The sequence below is a fragment of the Colossoma macropomum genome, unplaced genomic scaffold (assembly GCF_904425465.1).
Source record: "Colossoma macropomum unplaced genomic scaffold, Colossoma_macropomum, whole genome shotgun sequence".
Classification (NCBI taxonomy): Eukaryota; Metazoa; Chordata; class Actinopteri; order Characiformes; family Serrasalmidae; genus Colossoma; species Colossoma macropomum.
The window spans coordinates 1,326,332-1,344,116 of record NW_023494786.1 but is presented as its reverse complement, the minus strand read 5'-3'; the positions used below and the strand labels follow the sequence as shown (position 1 = coordinate 1,344,116).

The window sequence follows — 17,785 nt, the reverse complement described above, 5'->3', positions numbered from 1 at the left end:
GTCATTGCGAGGTATTGTTTCTTCTTGAACTTGCTGAGCGTTTCTATTATCTGTTTGCCACTACCTGTTATGACCTACGTTTTGTTTCTCTGACCTTGATTTTTGCCTGTCCCTTCTTGTACCTTTGCTGACTGTTTTTGGATACGTGTTTTGACTTTTTGGCCTGGTTTTTTGACTACGATATCGGATCACTCCCTTGGTTTTGTTTGCTTTGGTTATGATCACTTTGGTGATACTGTGCTGCTTTCTGGTTACGACCCACGCATGTTTTTGACCTCTTCTTTGTCGAACTCGAATAAAACCCTGCGTACATTTTTTATCCGCGAGCGTCTGAATTCTGTTGCATCGTCACACCAACATTTTTACAGTGTCTTTACTGTATTCTGAATTACTGATTTTTTTCAGTTAAATTTAAAAGCATTAAAATACCATAAGTTTCAATAAATACAGTAAAACACTGGCAAGGTTTCCAGCTGTTTACTGTATTTTTTACAGTGTCTGTCCAGAATTCTGAATTACAGTTTCTTACTGTCTAATAGATTAATAATACATATCCTTCTCCGTGACAACTGCCCACTGGAAGTATAAAATCTATAAAATAACTGACATAAAAATCTGATTAAAAAAATTAGGTGAAATTAAATGAACACAAAGCAGGATTATAAATTCATATGGTATGTATTCAAGTATGTAATTTATTAAATAAAATGAATAAATAACATTTTACAACCTCGGAGTAAAAACACTCCAACAATCCAGTGATCAATTCTCTCTCGTTCTTCTTCTTAAATGTGATCTTTTGTTAAAAGTGAATTTTTAGGCACATAAGTAAATGTGAACGGGAGCCTATTTTCTGGGAGAGCTGGGTAAAATCCACCTACAGCATTCCTTTAAAAATAAATATATACATAAATCTGTACAAAACTCAGCATCTACATGCATTTTGCTAGTGAGTGCTTTGGTGTGAATGTGTGAAAACCTGCTTTCCTAAATAAAGTTCCACTGAAAGTCCATGAGGTTCTTCAGGAGCATAGAGAACATGAGGAATGACTGTGAGACATTTCTTGTTGATCTTCTCTGAGACCACCTTGGCCTGGCTAGTCTTTGAACCCCTCTGTGGGTTTGTCCCAATGAAGCTCCTGGAGACACGGCAGTGCACATTAGCAGTTAGTTGGTGAGTGACTTTCAGAGAGATTCAGGAAAGAAACATGAAAAAGACAGATGTAAAACCAAGGAGTCGCAGCTCTGAATGAATTCCAAACTACTAGAGGCTCCTCCTGGTGCTGTACGCTGAACATGTAGTACATTGTGAATGATGTTACAAGTCCAGTCTAGAGTTTATGTAGAATGTAGCTGCCCTCACAAAGACACAGTCTTCTACACTAACCATCCAGCCTTGAATGACCAGCTCTGTTCCTCCTGAGACTTTTTCCAAATATTATTTACCAGATTTAACAAAAACTTGATCTTACTGTTGTATTGTGTCTGTATTTTTACAGTAACTTCCTAAAGTTCAGAATCCAGGGTCTGTCATGCACTGTAAAACTCACTGCACATCTTAATAAAGAATTAAGTTAATACAACTTAAATACTACAGAAATTTAGAGTAAGTTAATCTGAAAAAATCGAATTAACTCTGAAAATAAAAATGAGTTAAGTTTGAGTAAGATTGTTTTTTCAGCATATTTTGTGTTAGTTGAAGTAATTTATTTAAACGTATTATATTCACTATTTTATTTAACTTGACTTTACATGCAAATACAAACAGGACAATAATGGGTTGTTTTTAAAGACTGTTGAAAATTTAGTGTGGCTTAATGTGATAGACAGCATAAATGTTCATATTTAAATGATTTGATTTGGACTTTCATGCTTTTTTTCATATTTTTAATTTGATGATTTCCGCTTGATGGGATCTTTGAATAAACTTGAATAAACTTCTTACAATTTAGCTTAGACTCTCAGCTTTACTTGATAAATGTTTGGTCAATGCAGCCTTCTTGAGTAAAACTTACATCATTCCTATTGGTTCACAGTAACATATATTTGCAAAATGGGCGTGTCCCCAGCCTACCTTCCCTTGTGTCAACTAGATTTATGAACTTTTGTGACTCATGCTGATCAAATGTTGAGAGAGCTGAGTTTGTACGATGGCATTTTAGTGCAGCTGATAATAAAAATAAAAATAGTAGACTTTGAGAATAAAATTGTACTATTTTGAGAAAAAAGTCATACTATTTCGAGCATAAAGGGGACTAGCTGTAGTGGGGCTGCCGTAACGCGTTGGGGTCTCGGTTGCTGTACTGGTGCCAGAGCTCCACTCACTCCTGTCTCTCTGTGGATCATTTTGATCATCATTCTCACTGTCTGTGAAACTTCATGCCCTCTTTGTGGAGATGTAGACGTGATAGCCGTGTAGGCGACCCTGCCTGAGATTCTCCTTCAACAACACAGACAGACAGTTTCCTCCAAGTCCATCTGGCTCTTTATTCTAGATAAACACCGTTTCCTGCTCAGCTGTTTTAGCCGGTTCTTATACTAATAACAGGCTGGTGCTGATGTGCAGGAGAGACAGGGAGACTGAGTGTTTCTTTATGGGTGAATCAATATGAAAGTAGAACTCCACCAACTCAACGCCCCTCATTTAACACGAGGAGGCGCTGCCTTCACTTTGCAAAGCCTTTGGCCACAATATTGTGACCTTTCCTGGTATTACTGTCACTTTAATGTTGTAATTCTATGACTTTTTTCTCGAAATATTACGAGTTTATTCTCGAAGTCTACTATTTTTATTTTTACTTAAAGTGGCCCTACAACGCCGTTGTTAGTGAGTTCCTCTCTGCTGACTGTGGTTCTGCCGAGGCTAAATGCTACAGAGACTACATCTGTACTCCGGACAGTACTGTCAGTGTTTTTTGAGGTGGTCTGTAGTGACATTAAGGTGGACAAGACATTGTTACAAATGTCTATGATCATATCTTTGTAATGCAATACAATATGAATTTATCACAATGACAGTGTAATTTCATTTACAGTTACTTATTTAGAGCTGGAACAGTTCTTGAGTCTAAAACATTGGAGGCACTCAGTTTCCTCAAATCAGTTGAGATGTCACTCATCAGGTTTTATAGTGTGGTTTTGTTTAAAGGGTAACTTCCTCATCTGTGAAAACTTTGTTAACTGACCACATTCTGGAGCAACACGAGGCCTTTAGAGACCATCGCTTTCAGGGCCTTCCTGCTGATTTCAACACAACAACAGCAGAAACGTTCTGCATGTGGATCCTTTTGAAATCATGTGTTGCTTCATGAAGTGCAACATACAAAAACAAGGGCCTCGTATGGTTGCGCAGGTGAAGGCTTGTACAACTGAAGGAGGGAGAAAAGTTCCTCTTTAGAGCTGGATCAGTTTCTGTCTTCAGTCCACAGACGAGTATCAAGGGCTATTAAATAAAGGTGATGTAACACAGCGGTAAACAAGCTCCTGTACAGCTGTTTAGGAATGTGATGCAGGTATGAAATCCAGAATAAGCAAATATTTACACAAACAATAAAGTTCATGAGCTGAAACCTGAAATATCATATTTGTCTTTTCAATTTAATACAGATCAAACAGACTTTACTGAACACTGTTTTCTGTTTTTATTCCATTTCACACTGAAAAACTGAGTTTCATCATTTTTTACTTTACATAATAATCAGTGTTTTTAAAGTAGGCAGAGGCATAATAGTTTTAAATGTTCATCAGTTTCTCCTCTGCAGCACTTTCTTCTGAGAAAGTTCAGCTCTTCATCATCTACAGAAGCTCCTCAGACTCCTCCTGTGCTGACAGCCATGGTGAGATACAGCCTCCCATTTATCAGCTTCACCTTCACAAGATCTTTAACTGATTTGTGTTTAGTACTGATTAAGCTTTTAGTACAGATTTATTACAGATTTACAGGTGAATGTGTGTGTGTGGCATGTGTGTTGTGTGTATGTGTGTGTGTGTGTGTGTGGTGTGTGTGTGTTGTGTGTGTGTATGTGTGTGTGTTTGTGTGGTGTGTGTGTATGTTGTGTGTGTGTGGGTGTGGGTGTGTATGGTGTGTGTGTGTGTTTTGTGTGTGTGTGGTGTGTTTGTGTGATGTGTGTGTGGTGTGTGTGTGTGTGTGTGTGTGTGTGTATGGTGTGTGTGTGTGTGTGTGTATGTGTGTGTGTGTGTGTGTGTGTGTGTGTGTGTATGTGTGTGTGTGTGTGTGTGTGAGTGTGTGCGCAGGTTCTCAGTGGAACTCTGAGAGTGGTCCTGCTCTGTCTTCTCTCTCTGTCTGATAGGAACTGAAGCTCAGCTGCTGAACCAGAGCAATCTGGCTCACATAATCAGCCATATTCAGACCGGTGCACGCGACTCATCACTTGGGCACACTCATCCCTCACATCGGGTCATGCTGGGGAGACAAGAACTCATAAACTAATCGCACAACGATATTGGTGGGAATCAATGAGCAAAGACGTTCATTCTATGGTTTCTTCATGTTCAATATGCTCCCAATGTAAAACACCTAAAGCGCTTCTGGCTGGCAAACTCATGCCCTTACCTGTACCCCTCCGACCCTGGTCCCACACAGCTATTGATTTTGTGACTGACTTGCCAGAATCGTTAGGATTCACTGCCATTTTGACAGTGGTGGATAGGTTTTCACGAGGTGTGCGATTCATTCCATTCCCCACAATTCCTAGTGCCTTTGAAACAGCCGAGACATTGTTCCAGCAGGTGTTTCATTACTTCGGCATCCCTGAAGACATAGTGTCAGACAGAGGACCTCAATTCACGTCACAAGTGTGGGCAGCGTTTTTTGAACATTTGGGGGTTTCTGTCAACTTAACTTCTGGATATCACCCGCAAGCTAACGGGCAATGCGAGAGAGAAAACCAAGAACTGGGTAAATTCCTGAGGGTTTTCTCTCATGACAACCCTTCAGACTGGGCAAGATTTGGGCAGAAATGGCACAAAACTCATTAACCAGTTCTGTTACAGGCATGACCCCATTCCAGTGTATTTTAGGATACCAGCTGCCTCTAGCCCCTTGGATAGGGGTACAGACGGACCTCCCCGCTGTGGATGAATGGATGATGAGGAGCGAACGAGTATGGGAAGAAACTCACCAGAGAATAGAAGCGGTACTCCAAAAACACAAGGAACAGGCGGACCGTCACCGAGGACCTACTCCAGTGTATCAACCCGGGGATCGAGTATGGCTGGCTACGAAGGACTTTCGACACTCAGAGGGAAGTTGTAAGAAACTTCAACCCAAATATATGGGTCATTTAAAATAGTTAAGCGCATCAATGATATTACCTATAGATTAGACTTACCCCCTCGCTTTAGAATCTTGAGATCATTGCATGCCTCGGCAGCTCAGGTTCTGCCCCTGTTCGGAGATCCGGTGGTGCGCGTGGTGGTTGTCCTGGCAGGTCTTGATCCGAGACCCGCCCGGACTCTTTGGGGGGGGTACTGTCACGCCTCATGAGGACTCAGACTACATTTCCCACAATACATTAGGAGATCATGTGACTGAGCAACTTCCCTCTGACGCAGAGTCCAGAAGGGACTCCATTGCCCACAATCCCTCGGGAGATCATATGACTTTGGATGGTTGTACACGCACCTATCAGTGCTCACATTCACTGGAATACTAAATACATTCACCTGTGTTTATTGTCATATGACCCACCTAGTGTAGTTTATAAGCCTGGGCTTTAGTCTTAGTCATTGCGAGGTATTGTTTCTTCTTGAACTTGCTGAGCGTTTCTATTATCTGTTTGCCACTACCTGTTATGACCTACGTTTTGTTTCTCTGACCTTGATTTTTGCCTGTCCCTTCTTGTACCTTTGCTGACTGTTTTTGGATACGTGTTTTGACTTTTTGGCCTGGTTTTTTGACTACGATATCGGATCACTCCCTTGGTTTTGTTTGCTTTGGTTATGATCACTTTGGTGATACTGTGCTGCTTTCTGGTTACGACCCACGCATGTTTTTGACCTCTTCTTTGTCGAACTCGAATAAAACCCTGCGTACATTTTTTATCCGCGAGCGTCTGAATTCTGTTGTATCGTCACACCAACATTTTTACAGTGTCTTTACTGTATTCTGAATTACTTAAAAGATCTTGCCCTCTAAACATCCAGTCACATCCAGGGTATATTTTACAACACACTTCAAGTGTCTTCTTTGGTATAAACAATAAATTTGCCCAAATAATGATTGGACAGTTGAACTGTTGTTACTGTTGTGGGCACATTCCTCATTCAGGTGTAAATTTCAGGATGTCTTCTCTCTTTAGGACACTGTTACAGTTAAGCATTAAACAAAAATACCTGGAAATGATGGCAGAAATGGGCTAATTGCTAATATTTTTGATATTTTTGTACAATCTTGATTGTTATGAAGAGCAGATTTTGTCTAAAAAACAGTGACAATTTGACAGTTTTCATTCCACTGTAATAAAAATCCTGTAAAATTACAGTAAAATACTAGGATCAGGGCTTCTAGCTGCTTACTATATTTTTTACAGTAATACTGTATTTGGAATTACAGTTTCTTACTGTTGTATTAAAAAGTATTTAAATACCATACATTTCAACAAATACAATAAAATACTGGCAGCAGGGTTTCCAGCTATTTACCAATGTTTTTACTGAGTCTTTACTGCATTGTGAATTACAGATTTTTTCTGTTAAATTTAAAAGCATTAAAATACCATGAGTTTCAATAAATACAGTAAAACACTGGCAGGGTTTACCATAATTTTTACAGTGTCTATCTTGAATTCTGCATTACAGTTTCTTACTGTTGTAATATATTAGATTAAAAATACATGTCCTTCTCCATGACAACTGCCCACTGGAAGTATAAAATCTATAAAATAACTGACATAAAAATCAGAATTAAAAAATTTGGCAAAATTAAATGCAGCCTTCTTGAGTAAAACTCACATCATTCCTATTGGTTCACAGTAACATATATTTGCAAAATGGGCGTGTCCCCAGCCTACCTTCCCTTGTGTCAACTAGATTTATGAACTTTTGTGACTCATGCTGATCAAATGTTGAGAGAGCTGAGTTTGTACGATGGCATTTTAGTGCAGCTGATAATAAAAATAAAAATAGTAGACTTTGAGAATAAAATTGTACTGTTTTGAGAAAAAAGTCATACTATTTCGAGGATAAAGGGGGCTAGCTGTAGTGGGGCTGCCGTAACGCGTTGGGGTCTCGGTTGCTGTACTGGTGCCAGAGCTCCACTCACTCCTGTCTCTCTGTGGATCATTTTGATCATCATTCTCACTGTCTGTGAAACTTCATGCCCTCTTTGTGGCGATGTAGACGTGATAGCCGTGTAGGCGACCCTGCCTGAGATTCTCCTTCAACAACACAGACAGACAGTTTCCTCCAAGTCCATCTGGCTCTTTATTCTAGATAAACACCGTTTCCTGCTCAGCTGTTTTAGCCGGTTCTTATACTAATAACAGGCTGGTGCTGATGTGCAGGAGAGACAGGGAGACTGAGTGTTTCTTTATGGGTGAATCAATATGAAAGTAGAACTCCACCAACTCAACGCCCCTCATTTAACACGAGGAGGCGCTGCCTTCACTTTGCAAAGCCTTTGGCCACAATATTGTGACCTTTCCTGGTATTACTGTCACTTTAATGTTGTAATTCTATGACTTTTTTCTCGAAATATTACGAGTTTATTCTCGAAGTCTACTATTTTTTTTTACTTAAAGTGGCCCTACAACGCCGTTGTTAGTGAGTTCCTCTCTGCTGACTGTGGTTCTGCCGAGGCTAAATGCTACAGAGACTACATCTGTACTCCGGACAGTACTGTCAGTGTTTTTTGAGGTGGTCTGTAGTGACATTAAGGTGGACAAGACATTGTTACAAATGTCTATGATCATATCTTTGTAATGCAATACAATATGAATTTATCAAAATGACAGTGTAATTTCATTTACAGTTACTTATTTAGAGCTGGAACAGTTCTTGAGTCTAAAACATTGGAGGCACTCAGTTTCCTCAAATCAGTTGAGATGTCACTCATCAGGTTTTATAGTGTGGTTTTGGGGGGGGGGTTTAAAGGGTAACTTCCTCATCTGTGAAAACTTTGTTAACTGACCACATTCTGGAGCAACACGAGGCCTTTAGAGACCATCGCTTTCAGGGCCGTCCTGCTGATTTCAACACAACAACAGCAGAAACATTCTGCATGTGGATTCTTTTGAAATCATGTGTTGCTTCATGAAGTGCAACATACGAAAACAAGGGCCTCGTATGGTTGCGCAGGTGAAGGCTTGTACAACTGAAGGAGGGAGAAAAGTTCCTCTTTAGAGCTGGATCAGTTTCTGTCTTCAGTCCACAGACGAGTATTAAGGGCTATTAAATAAAGGTGATGTAACACAGCGGTAAACAAGCTCCTGTACAGCTGTTTAGGAATGTGATGCAGGTATGAAATCCAGAATAAGCAAATATTTACACAAACAATAAAGTTCATGAGCTGAAACCTGAAATATCATATTTGTCTTTTCAATTTAATACAGATCAAACAGAATTTACTAAACACTGTTTTCTGTTTTTATTCCATTTCCCACAGAAAAACTGAGTTTCATCATTTTTTACTTTAAATAATAATCAGTGTTTTTAAAGTAGGCAGAGGCATAATAGTTTTAAATGTTCATCAGTTTCTCCTCTGCAGCACTTTCTTCTGAGAAAGTTCAGCTCTTCATCATCTACAGAAGCTCCTCAGACTCCTCCTGCGCTGACAGCCATGGTGAGATACAGCCTCCCATTTATCAGCTTCACCTTCACAAGATCTTTAACTGATTTGTGTTTAGTACTGATTAAGCTTTTAGTACAGATTTATTACAGATTTACAGGTGAATGTGTGTGTGTGTGTATGTGTGTGTGTTTGTGTGGTGTGTGTGTGTGTTGTGTGTGTGTGGGTGTGGTGTGTGTGTGTATTTTGTGTGTGTGTGGTGTGTTTGTGTGATGTGTGTGTGGTGTGTGTGTGTGTGTGTGTGTGTGTGTGTGTATGGTGTGTGTGTGTGTGTGTGTGTGTTGTGTGTGTGTATGTGTGTGTGTTTGTGTGGTGTGTGTGTATGTTGTGTGTGTGTGTGTGTGGCATGTGTGTTGTGTGTATGTGTGTGTGTGTGTGTGTGTGTGTTGTGTGTGTATGTGTGTGTGTTTGTGTGGTGTGTGTGTATGTTGTGTGTGTGTGGGTGTGGTGTGTGTGTGTATTTTGTGTGTGTGTGGTGTGTTTGTGTGATGTGTGTGTGGTGTGTGTGTGTGTGTGTGTGTGTGTGTATGGTGTGTGTGTGTGTGTGTGTGTATGTGTGATGTGTGTGGTGTGTGTGTGTGTGTGTGTGTGTGTGTGTATGGTGTGTGTGTGTGTGTGTGTGTATGGTGTGTGTGTGTGTGTGTGTGTGTGTGGTGTGTATGGTGTGTGTGTGTGTGTGTGTGTATGGTGTGTGTGTGTGTGTGTGTGAGTGTGTGCGCAGGTTCTCAGTGGAACTCTGAGAGTGGTCCTGCTCTGTCTTCTCTCTCTGTCTGATAGGAACTGAAGCTCAGCTGCTGAACCAGAGCAATCTGGCTCACATAATCAGCCATATTCAGACCTGGTAATTAAGCTGACCATCATCTGCTGACCGTCCCTGCTGAGTCAAACTGAAGTAGTATTAAAGGAGTTTGTGGTGAAGTTGAGGGTTTGATTATTTCAGAGTTTATGTAAAATAAACATCATGTAAAATGTTCTAAGATTAAGAAGCTCTGATTAATCAGTATCAGTGTGTATTTATATATAAAGTCATGAAGTGTTTGACCAGTTCTTTGTGTGTTTACTTACAGTCCAGGTGGACAGTTCGCAGTGGCCATCAACATCCCATGTCATCCCTGTACTGGACACTTAGATTTTCAGACACTTAAGGAGGCTCTTAACAATGATCAGCCAAATAATGTGAGAAATAACTTGAGAGCTAACAGAATCTATAATGGGCAATGGATGATTGGTGCAATGCTCATAGAAGATCTCAACCACATTGACCCAATTACAAATGCACACCCCTTCTCTGAGTACCTTCTGCTGATTAATTCTAATCCATTAGGGGTTCCTCCCAATGTTCCACTCATGCAGGACCTCCTGAACAGAGACCCACAGGGCTGTGTGATCTTCTACACCTACAACTCCCCCTGTACAAGAACCTGCTTAAACGAGACAAGACCCCGTAACATCCTCACTGCCCTCAACATGATTAGACTCCGCCAAGGCCCAAAAGCTTTCGTCTACAACAGGGTATTTCAAAGAGATATTGGGGGAAAATCTTAGAAAAATAGAGAGAAACAATAATAATAACAAATTTCTCTACCGTTGTAACCAAAATCCTTATGTCATTAATACCCACTACATGTGTCAGCTTTGCTTCAATGGAGCCACAGCAGATCCAAACTGCCTGAACTAAAGTTCACAATCTGATGGATGATCACTGTGTGTGAAATCCTGCTGTGCTTAAACTCTGTCGCTCACTCACTGAGAGAGAGTCACTCTTCTGCTCTTCTTCCTGCTCTCATTGGTCTCTGATCACTGATCATTACCAATAAATGAACTCAGCAAACTGCATTGATCTGGGATTCAGTCTGGCTTAATTTTGTCTGGCTCATTTGTGTGTGTGAGTGAGTGTGTGTGTGTGTTGATGCTCTCATGTAGATCTGTGAATATTAAAGTCGACACTGTCTCTGTACATCTTTTATTCCTCTTTACTGTACTTTAGTCTCCGTGTTTAGTCCAGCAAGGTTTATAACCTGGTATGTAGGTTCAGCGTTTAGTTCATGCAGAAGAGAAAATAACCAGTAGGCAGAAGGCAAGTGTTCCTAATAAACTGGCAGAACAGCGCCTTCTCACTAAGCAAAGTCTTCAGTTATTCTATTACTGTTAGCATTAGCATTAGCACTGGCTCATCTACTGATTTAACCCACAGAGATGAAAAGCTTTCTCTTCTCTTTTGAATGTCGTTTTCCTCTGTGATCTAAACACAGCATGTTTAGCTGACCACTGCACAGGCCAGCGTCCACGTTATATACAAGATAAGTCATGTGTACAGTGAAGGTGTAAGTTTAAGCTTAATGTGTCAACTTTGACTGTAAATAAAAGACTGTTTCTATTATTATTTTCACTGAGAGTTCAGTTTGTTTAGCAGCTGTTTTGAACCAGGGACTGTTCCTGAGTAGAGCTTAAATCTGGCCTGAAATTTTGGTCCAAACTCAAAAACAAATAACTTCCTGCCTGACAACCTCCCAACCCTTCCAACCTAATACCCCCAAATCCCAAACCCCAAACCCACCAACCCTAAGCCCCCAAACCACCCACTCTCAAACCCCCAAAACCCCAACTGCTGCAATCTCAAACTGCCACATTCTAAAACCCCCACCCTAAACACCCAAAACCTCAACCCCAACCAACCCACCCCCAAACCCTAAACCCCAAAACCCCATCCCACTCAACCTCAAACCACAAGACCCAAAAACCAAACCCCCAAACCCCAACCCACCCAACCTCATTCCCCAACCTCCAAACCCCAACCCTCAAACCTTAAACATCCAAAGCCCCAATCCACCCAACCCCAAACCACCAAACCCTCAATCTCCAACCCTAAACCCCCAAAACCCCAACCCACCCAACCTCAAAACTCAACCCCCCAAACCCCAAAACCCCAACCCCGAAACCTCACCCCCCAAACCTCAACCCACCCAACCCCAAACCCTCAACCTCCAAACCCTAAACCCCCAAAACCCCAACCCACCCAACCTCAAACCCCCAACCCAAACCCCCTAAACCCCCAACCCCAACCCACCCATCCCCAAACCCCCAAAACCCCAACCCCTCAAACCCCCAACCTCCAACCTTAAACCCCCCAAAAAAAGGCTGAAAGAGAGTGAGTGTTCAAGATGCCTTGCACCCGCTGATATTGATAATGTGAGGAGGCATCTGCAGGAACTTCTGCGACTTTTTTTTATAAGAGTCCCCCAGTCCTTATGCTTCCCTAATAGTAATAGCGAGAAAACTGAATGGAACAGTGTGAATGTATATTGACTACTGCACACTGAACATTCACACCATTCCTAATGAATATACCATCCCATGCATTGATGATGCACTTGAAGTTCTTGTCTACCTCAGTGACCTGTTAGTCTTTGGAAAGTCATTGGAAGAGCATGAGCAAAGGCTCCTGGAAGTCCTAGAATGGCTGGAGAAGGCAGGGCTTAAATGTCTTTGGACAAGTGTCAATTCTACAAGCCAAAGGTGAAGTATGTAAGGCATATCGTGTCAGCACAAGGCTTTGCCACTGACCTGGCTGAAGTTGAGGCAGTCACCATGTGGACACTCCCCACAAACCTGAAAAATTTAAGATCCATTCTAGCATTAAATGCAGTTATTTTCGAAGATTTGTCACCAATCACTTGATTGTCAAACCTTTGACAGAGCTCACAAAGGGATATGCTCCAACCCAGAATGGAAACAAACCAAGCAAAAAAGCCTAGTCTTACTATAAAGAGTCAGAGCCCTTTGGACAGCAGTGAAAACAGTCATGCACAGATGCTTTTCAACAGATCATACATTGACAAATGTGTTACCATTTGCTGTTCCTAACAAGGCATACATACTACATGTAGTTGCCAGTTTGAGAGGACTGGGAGCAGTGTTGTATCAGGAGCATCCAGAGGGCCTCTAATCTGTGACATTTGCTAGTAGAAAGCTGAGGAACAGAATTACCAGTACATCAACTCAAATTTCTCCCTTTCAAGTGGGCAGTTGTGGACAAGTTCCACAATAATCTCTATGGAGCCTAATTTACTATTCACAAAGACAACAACCCCCTTACTTATGTGCTGACATCAGCCAAACTGAATGCTGTTGGTCATTGTTGGCCTGCCACCTTAGCCACGTACAAATTGATTATTCAGTACTGTTCTGGCTGGCACAACATTGATGCTGACTTATTATCCAGGAATATTAGTCCAACAGAGAAAATTGGTAAGTGGTAGAACATTCTGCTGTCTGACATTAAGTCTATTTGCTATAAAGTTGTTGTGCAAGAAACTCTCAAGAATCATTCCAGATATGCAGAACAGTTAGGTGCTTACCTGATGGGTTTATGGAAGTCCAGAATGACCCTATATTAGCCTCAAGGTAACCTAAAAACAGAGAGATTAATCTGACCCTTCTCTCCTTGGGCCCGGAGAAAAAATGCCAGTGAAGCACCATGTTCACGTTAACTATAGCGCCAAGTGTGATGCTACAGGATACTCTCCCTACTACTTGATGTTTGGGAAGGGCTCCTTGTTGATCTGTGTTTTGGGAATATGCCTAATGATGGAGATGTGATGCATTCTCAGTATGTCTCTAATCTGAAACAGACTTGAATAATTCCCCTCTCCAATAATGTATCCGTGGGGTGATTCCATGGGACACAGGACTGGCTTCGGAATTTGTTGGGTCAGATTTTTCCTTCACATACTCCATATTTGGCACTAAAGGTACAGATGATGCTCTAAAGCAACACCATTGATTTTCTGTGTGAAAGTTGTGTTAATGTGTGTGTAGCACATGTGTGCTTATTCCATTCTGCAAAAACCAGATGTCAATTGCCTGTCAAATGCACCCAATTTCCAGTGGAAAGCTAAAAAATAGAAGAAAAAAAAAACAAAAAACTGAACAACAATGAATCATTAAGACATGTTTTAGCAGATGATTAGTACAAAACCCTGGTGTATCAGTGCAGCACTACCACCATTATCCACCCAAAGTTCTTTGTTGTTTTGGTCTAGCACTGATTTGTCCAATAAGTGGGTCCAAGGGCCTTGCTGGTTTGGCACTGAGCTCACTGAGCACTGAGGGGCCTCAGATCACATAGTTTTCAGAAGTTTGGAACTCTTGTCTGCCTTGGGGGTCCATTCTAGAATTTAAGAACCTGGTCTCTCCCCAAAAAATGTCATTCAGTGCTTGAACAAGCTTGGCTAATACAGTTTCATAAGTTCTGCAGTAGCTCATCAGGCCACGGGTTTGCCTTAAGCCCCTTACAGTTGTAGCTTGAAACATGTCTAAGATGGCTATTTTCCTTGAATCAAACTGGATCTTAACACCATCCATGCTCTCATATTCCCTCTGGAATTGACAGTCATTGGATTCTGTCCAGGCCTGACTGCATAGGCTGCAGGTGTCTTTTCCTTCTCTCTTTATGAGCACTTGGGAGGAGGAGGTATAAAGGGCCTTTGAGATGGGATATAGTTTGGGTCAGGGCTCTGGCAGTGCTGGACTCAGTATCAGAAGCCATCATCACTTGCATATCAGTCATTGTCGAAGCCACTTCCATCATTCTGTTCCACCCAGCTGTGAGTGTCTCACCTCACGACACCTCCTCCAGACCATGCGGGTGGCAGAGGGAGGTCTTAACCTTGAAAACAGTATCTTTAAGGTCATCATGACATCATAAGGACTGTCATCATTTACAAAAATGTCATTTAATTAAGATCTTTAAAAAAAGAACATTAAAAATACAAAAATAAAAGTAAGTATTACTTTTAAAATATAAATTTAGGAGTTATGTTTTAGGACAGACGCCTCCCAATAGCCCATGCCTTATAAATGATGATTTTGTATGTGTTAAGCTTATTACTATCTTTATTAGTACCTTGAGGTTAAATAGATCATAAGATGGTCCTTCAATGTTTATTTTAAATGTTTTTTTTTGTTTAATATGAAAACGCAGTTACAGTTTTGATCCCAACTTATTAAAAGGCAAAACCAAGCAACAATAAATCATTAGATTCATTGTTGTTCAGTTTTACCTTTTAATATGCCATCATTAATTGGAATGTTTTATTCTTTGATTCCCTTCATCAATTGTTTTCATTTATTCTCTTGAATATGTATTATCAGTGTTTAATGTTAGATGATAAGATCTTCTGTTATTTATGTGTCAAATTTGTTTACTTCATATAAGTTCCAAATTGGTCAATCGTAAAAGCGGAACTAGAAGGGTTCAGTCGGAAATGGTGTGCATGTAACGGGTTATCAGTATCTGATAGTTGCAGAATGGGACAAGCACATACGCCAAACACACACATACACACACACACACACACACACACACACACACTTCAGAGACAGAAAATGCAGAAGTAGATTGCAGAAGTTCAACCTGAGGAAAGTGAGGACATCAGGTCAAGGACAAGTCTACATGCCTACTGGCGATTCTACGTTGTCTGCAAGAAGGATCAGCGGTGTTGCGTTACAGGCCATGCAGCAGAAGAGAACAGTCCCACCAGCTCTCTTAAAAAGTAAAATAAAACATAAACATTATTTACATATTTATTTCATTAACATTTATTTAAATGATGTGAGTCACCTTAAAGATATTGCTCTCATGGATAAGACCCCCCTCTGCAAAGAGTATGGTCTGGAGGAGCCATTATGAGGTGAGGGACCCAAAGCTGGCTAGAATGATACTGAGTCCAGCGCTGCAAAAGCTCTGTCTCCCTACTTCACTCCCATCACGAAGACCTCTCACTCTTTCTTCTCCCAACTGCAGACAGAGAAGGAAAAAAAACGCCTACAGCCTATGCAGTCAGGCCTGGACAGAATCCAACGACTGTCTATTCTAGAGGGATTCCTGGGGTTTCGGTTGGACTTACTCTGAAAGAAAAGATGGCTTTGAGATCCAGTTTGATGAAAGAAAAAGGGCCATTATAGACATGATTGTCGAGTTAGATTTACTAAGCTCACCCTGAGAGGTTATGGGGGGGCAGGGTCTAAAAGTACACAGTATATTTCTTTGTCCTTGATAGCATTGTGACTTCTGATTAGGAAAAAGTTTTAAGCCTGGAAGACCAACTGGGAAATCTGTCTGCAGTACAGAATGTATTTTATATGGTCTTCTGTTTAATTTTTATTGATTTCAGAGCTTATTTTAGTGTGTTTTGCTTCATGATACAGGCAGTGTGCTGAAAAAATCAGTGCCAGGTCTATTCTCTAAATACTGCACCACTTCAGTACAGCATCTGGGACGCTGTGCTGCTTCATATGTGCAGCCTATGTGAAAGCACTGACCATTGTGTCTGTGTGTGTGTGTGTGGTGTTTGTGTGTGATGTGTGTGTGATGTGTGTGTGTGTGTGTGTGTGTGTGTGTGTGTGTGTGTGTGTGTGTGTGTGTCTGTGTGTGTGTCTGTGTGTGTGTGTGTGTGTGTGTGCGTGTGTGTGTATGTGTGTGTGTGTGTGTGTGTGTGTGTGTGTGTGTGGTGTGTGTGTGTGTGTGGTGTGTGTGTGTGTGGTGTGTGTGTGTGCGTGTGTGTGTGTGTGTGTGTGTGTGCAGGTTCTCAGTGGAACTCTGAGAGTGGTCCTGCTCTGTCTTCTCTCTCTCTGTCTGAGAGGGGCTGAAGCTCAGCTGGTGAACCAGAACAATCTGGCTCACATCATCAGTCACATTCAGACCCAGTAAGTAATCTGACCATCACCTGCTGACCGTCCCTGCTGAGTCAAACTGAAGTAGCATTAAAGGAGTTTGTGGTGAAGTTGAGGGTTTGATTAAATCAGAGTTTCATATAAAATAATCATCATGTAAAATGTTCTAAGATTAAGAAGCTCTGATTAATCAGTATCAGTGTGGGTTTATATATAAAGTCATGAAGTGTTTGACCAGTTCTTTGTGTCTTTAGGTACAATCCAGGTGGAAACAGACCAAATAATAGAAACCCTCAGTTCGCAGTGGCCATCAACATCCCACGTCAACTCTGTACTCAACGCTTCAATTTTCAGGAATTTCTGGCGGCTCTTAACAATGATCAGCCAAATAATGTGAGAAATAACTTGAGACGTAATGGAATCTATAATGGGCGACGGATGATTGGTGCAACGCTCATAGAAGATCCCAACAACATTGACCCAAATACAAATCGACACCCCTTCTTCCACTCTGAGTACCTTCTGCTGATTAATTCTAATCCATTAGGGGTTCCTCCCAATGTTCCACTCATGCAGGACCTCCTGAACAGAGACCCACAGGGCTGTGTGATCTTCTACACCTATAACTCCCCCTGTACAAGAACGTGCTTAAACAGGTACAGACCCCGTAACATTCTCACTGCCCTCAACATGATTAGACTCCGCCAAGGCCCAAAAGCTTTCGTCTACAACAGGGTATTTCAAAGAGATCAAGGGAACCGTCAACTGGGCGCAAGCCTTAGAGGAATAGAGGGAAACAATAATAATAACAGATTTCTCTACCGCTGTAACCAAAATCCACAACAACATCAACACTACACGTGTCGGCTTTGCTTCAATGGAGCCACAGCAGATCCAAACTGCCTGAACTAAAGTTCACAATCTGATGGATGATCACTGTGTGTGAAATCCTGCTGTGCTTAAACTCTGTCGCTCACTCACTGAGAGAGAGTCACTCTTCTGCTCTTCTTCCTGCTCTCATTGGTCTCTGATCACTGATCATTACCAATAAATGAACTCAGCAAACTGCATTGATCTGGGATTCAGACTGGCTCATTTATGTGTATGTGAGTGTGTGTGTGTGTGTGTGTGTGGGTATGTTTGAGTGTGTGTGTGAGTGTGTGTGGGTGAGTGTGTGTGTGTGGCTCATTTATGTGTGTGTGAGTGTGTGTGTGTGTGTGTGTGTGTGTGTGGGTATGTTTGAGTGTGTGTGTGAGTGTGTGTATGTGTGTGTGTGTGTGTGTGTGTGTGTGTATGTGGGTGTGA

General features: G+C 41.3%; 1 protein-coding gene across 1 annotated transcript; it reads left to right on the top strand.

Annotated features, from left to right (window-relative positions):
• The first annotated feature begins 7,884 nt into the window (after positions 1–7,884).
• LOC118797976 lies at positions 7,885–17,554 on the top strand. The gene is made up of 3 exons (XM_036557276.1): positions 7,885–8,800; positions 16,392–16,513; positions 16,735–17,554. Exons 1-3 carry the CDS (start codon positions 8,798–8,800, stop codon positions 17,390–17,392), a joined length of 783 nt encoding a protein of 260 aa, XP_036413169.1. The 5' UTR covers positions 7,885–8,797; the 3' UTR covers positions 17,393–17,554.
• Positions 17,555–17,785: the final 231 nt, after the last annotated feature.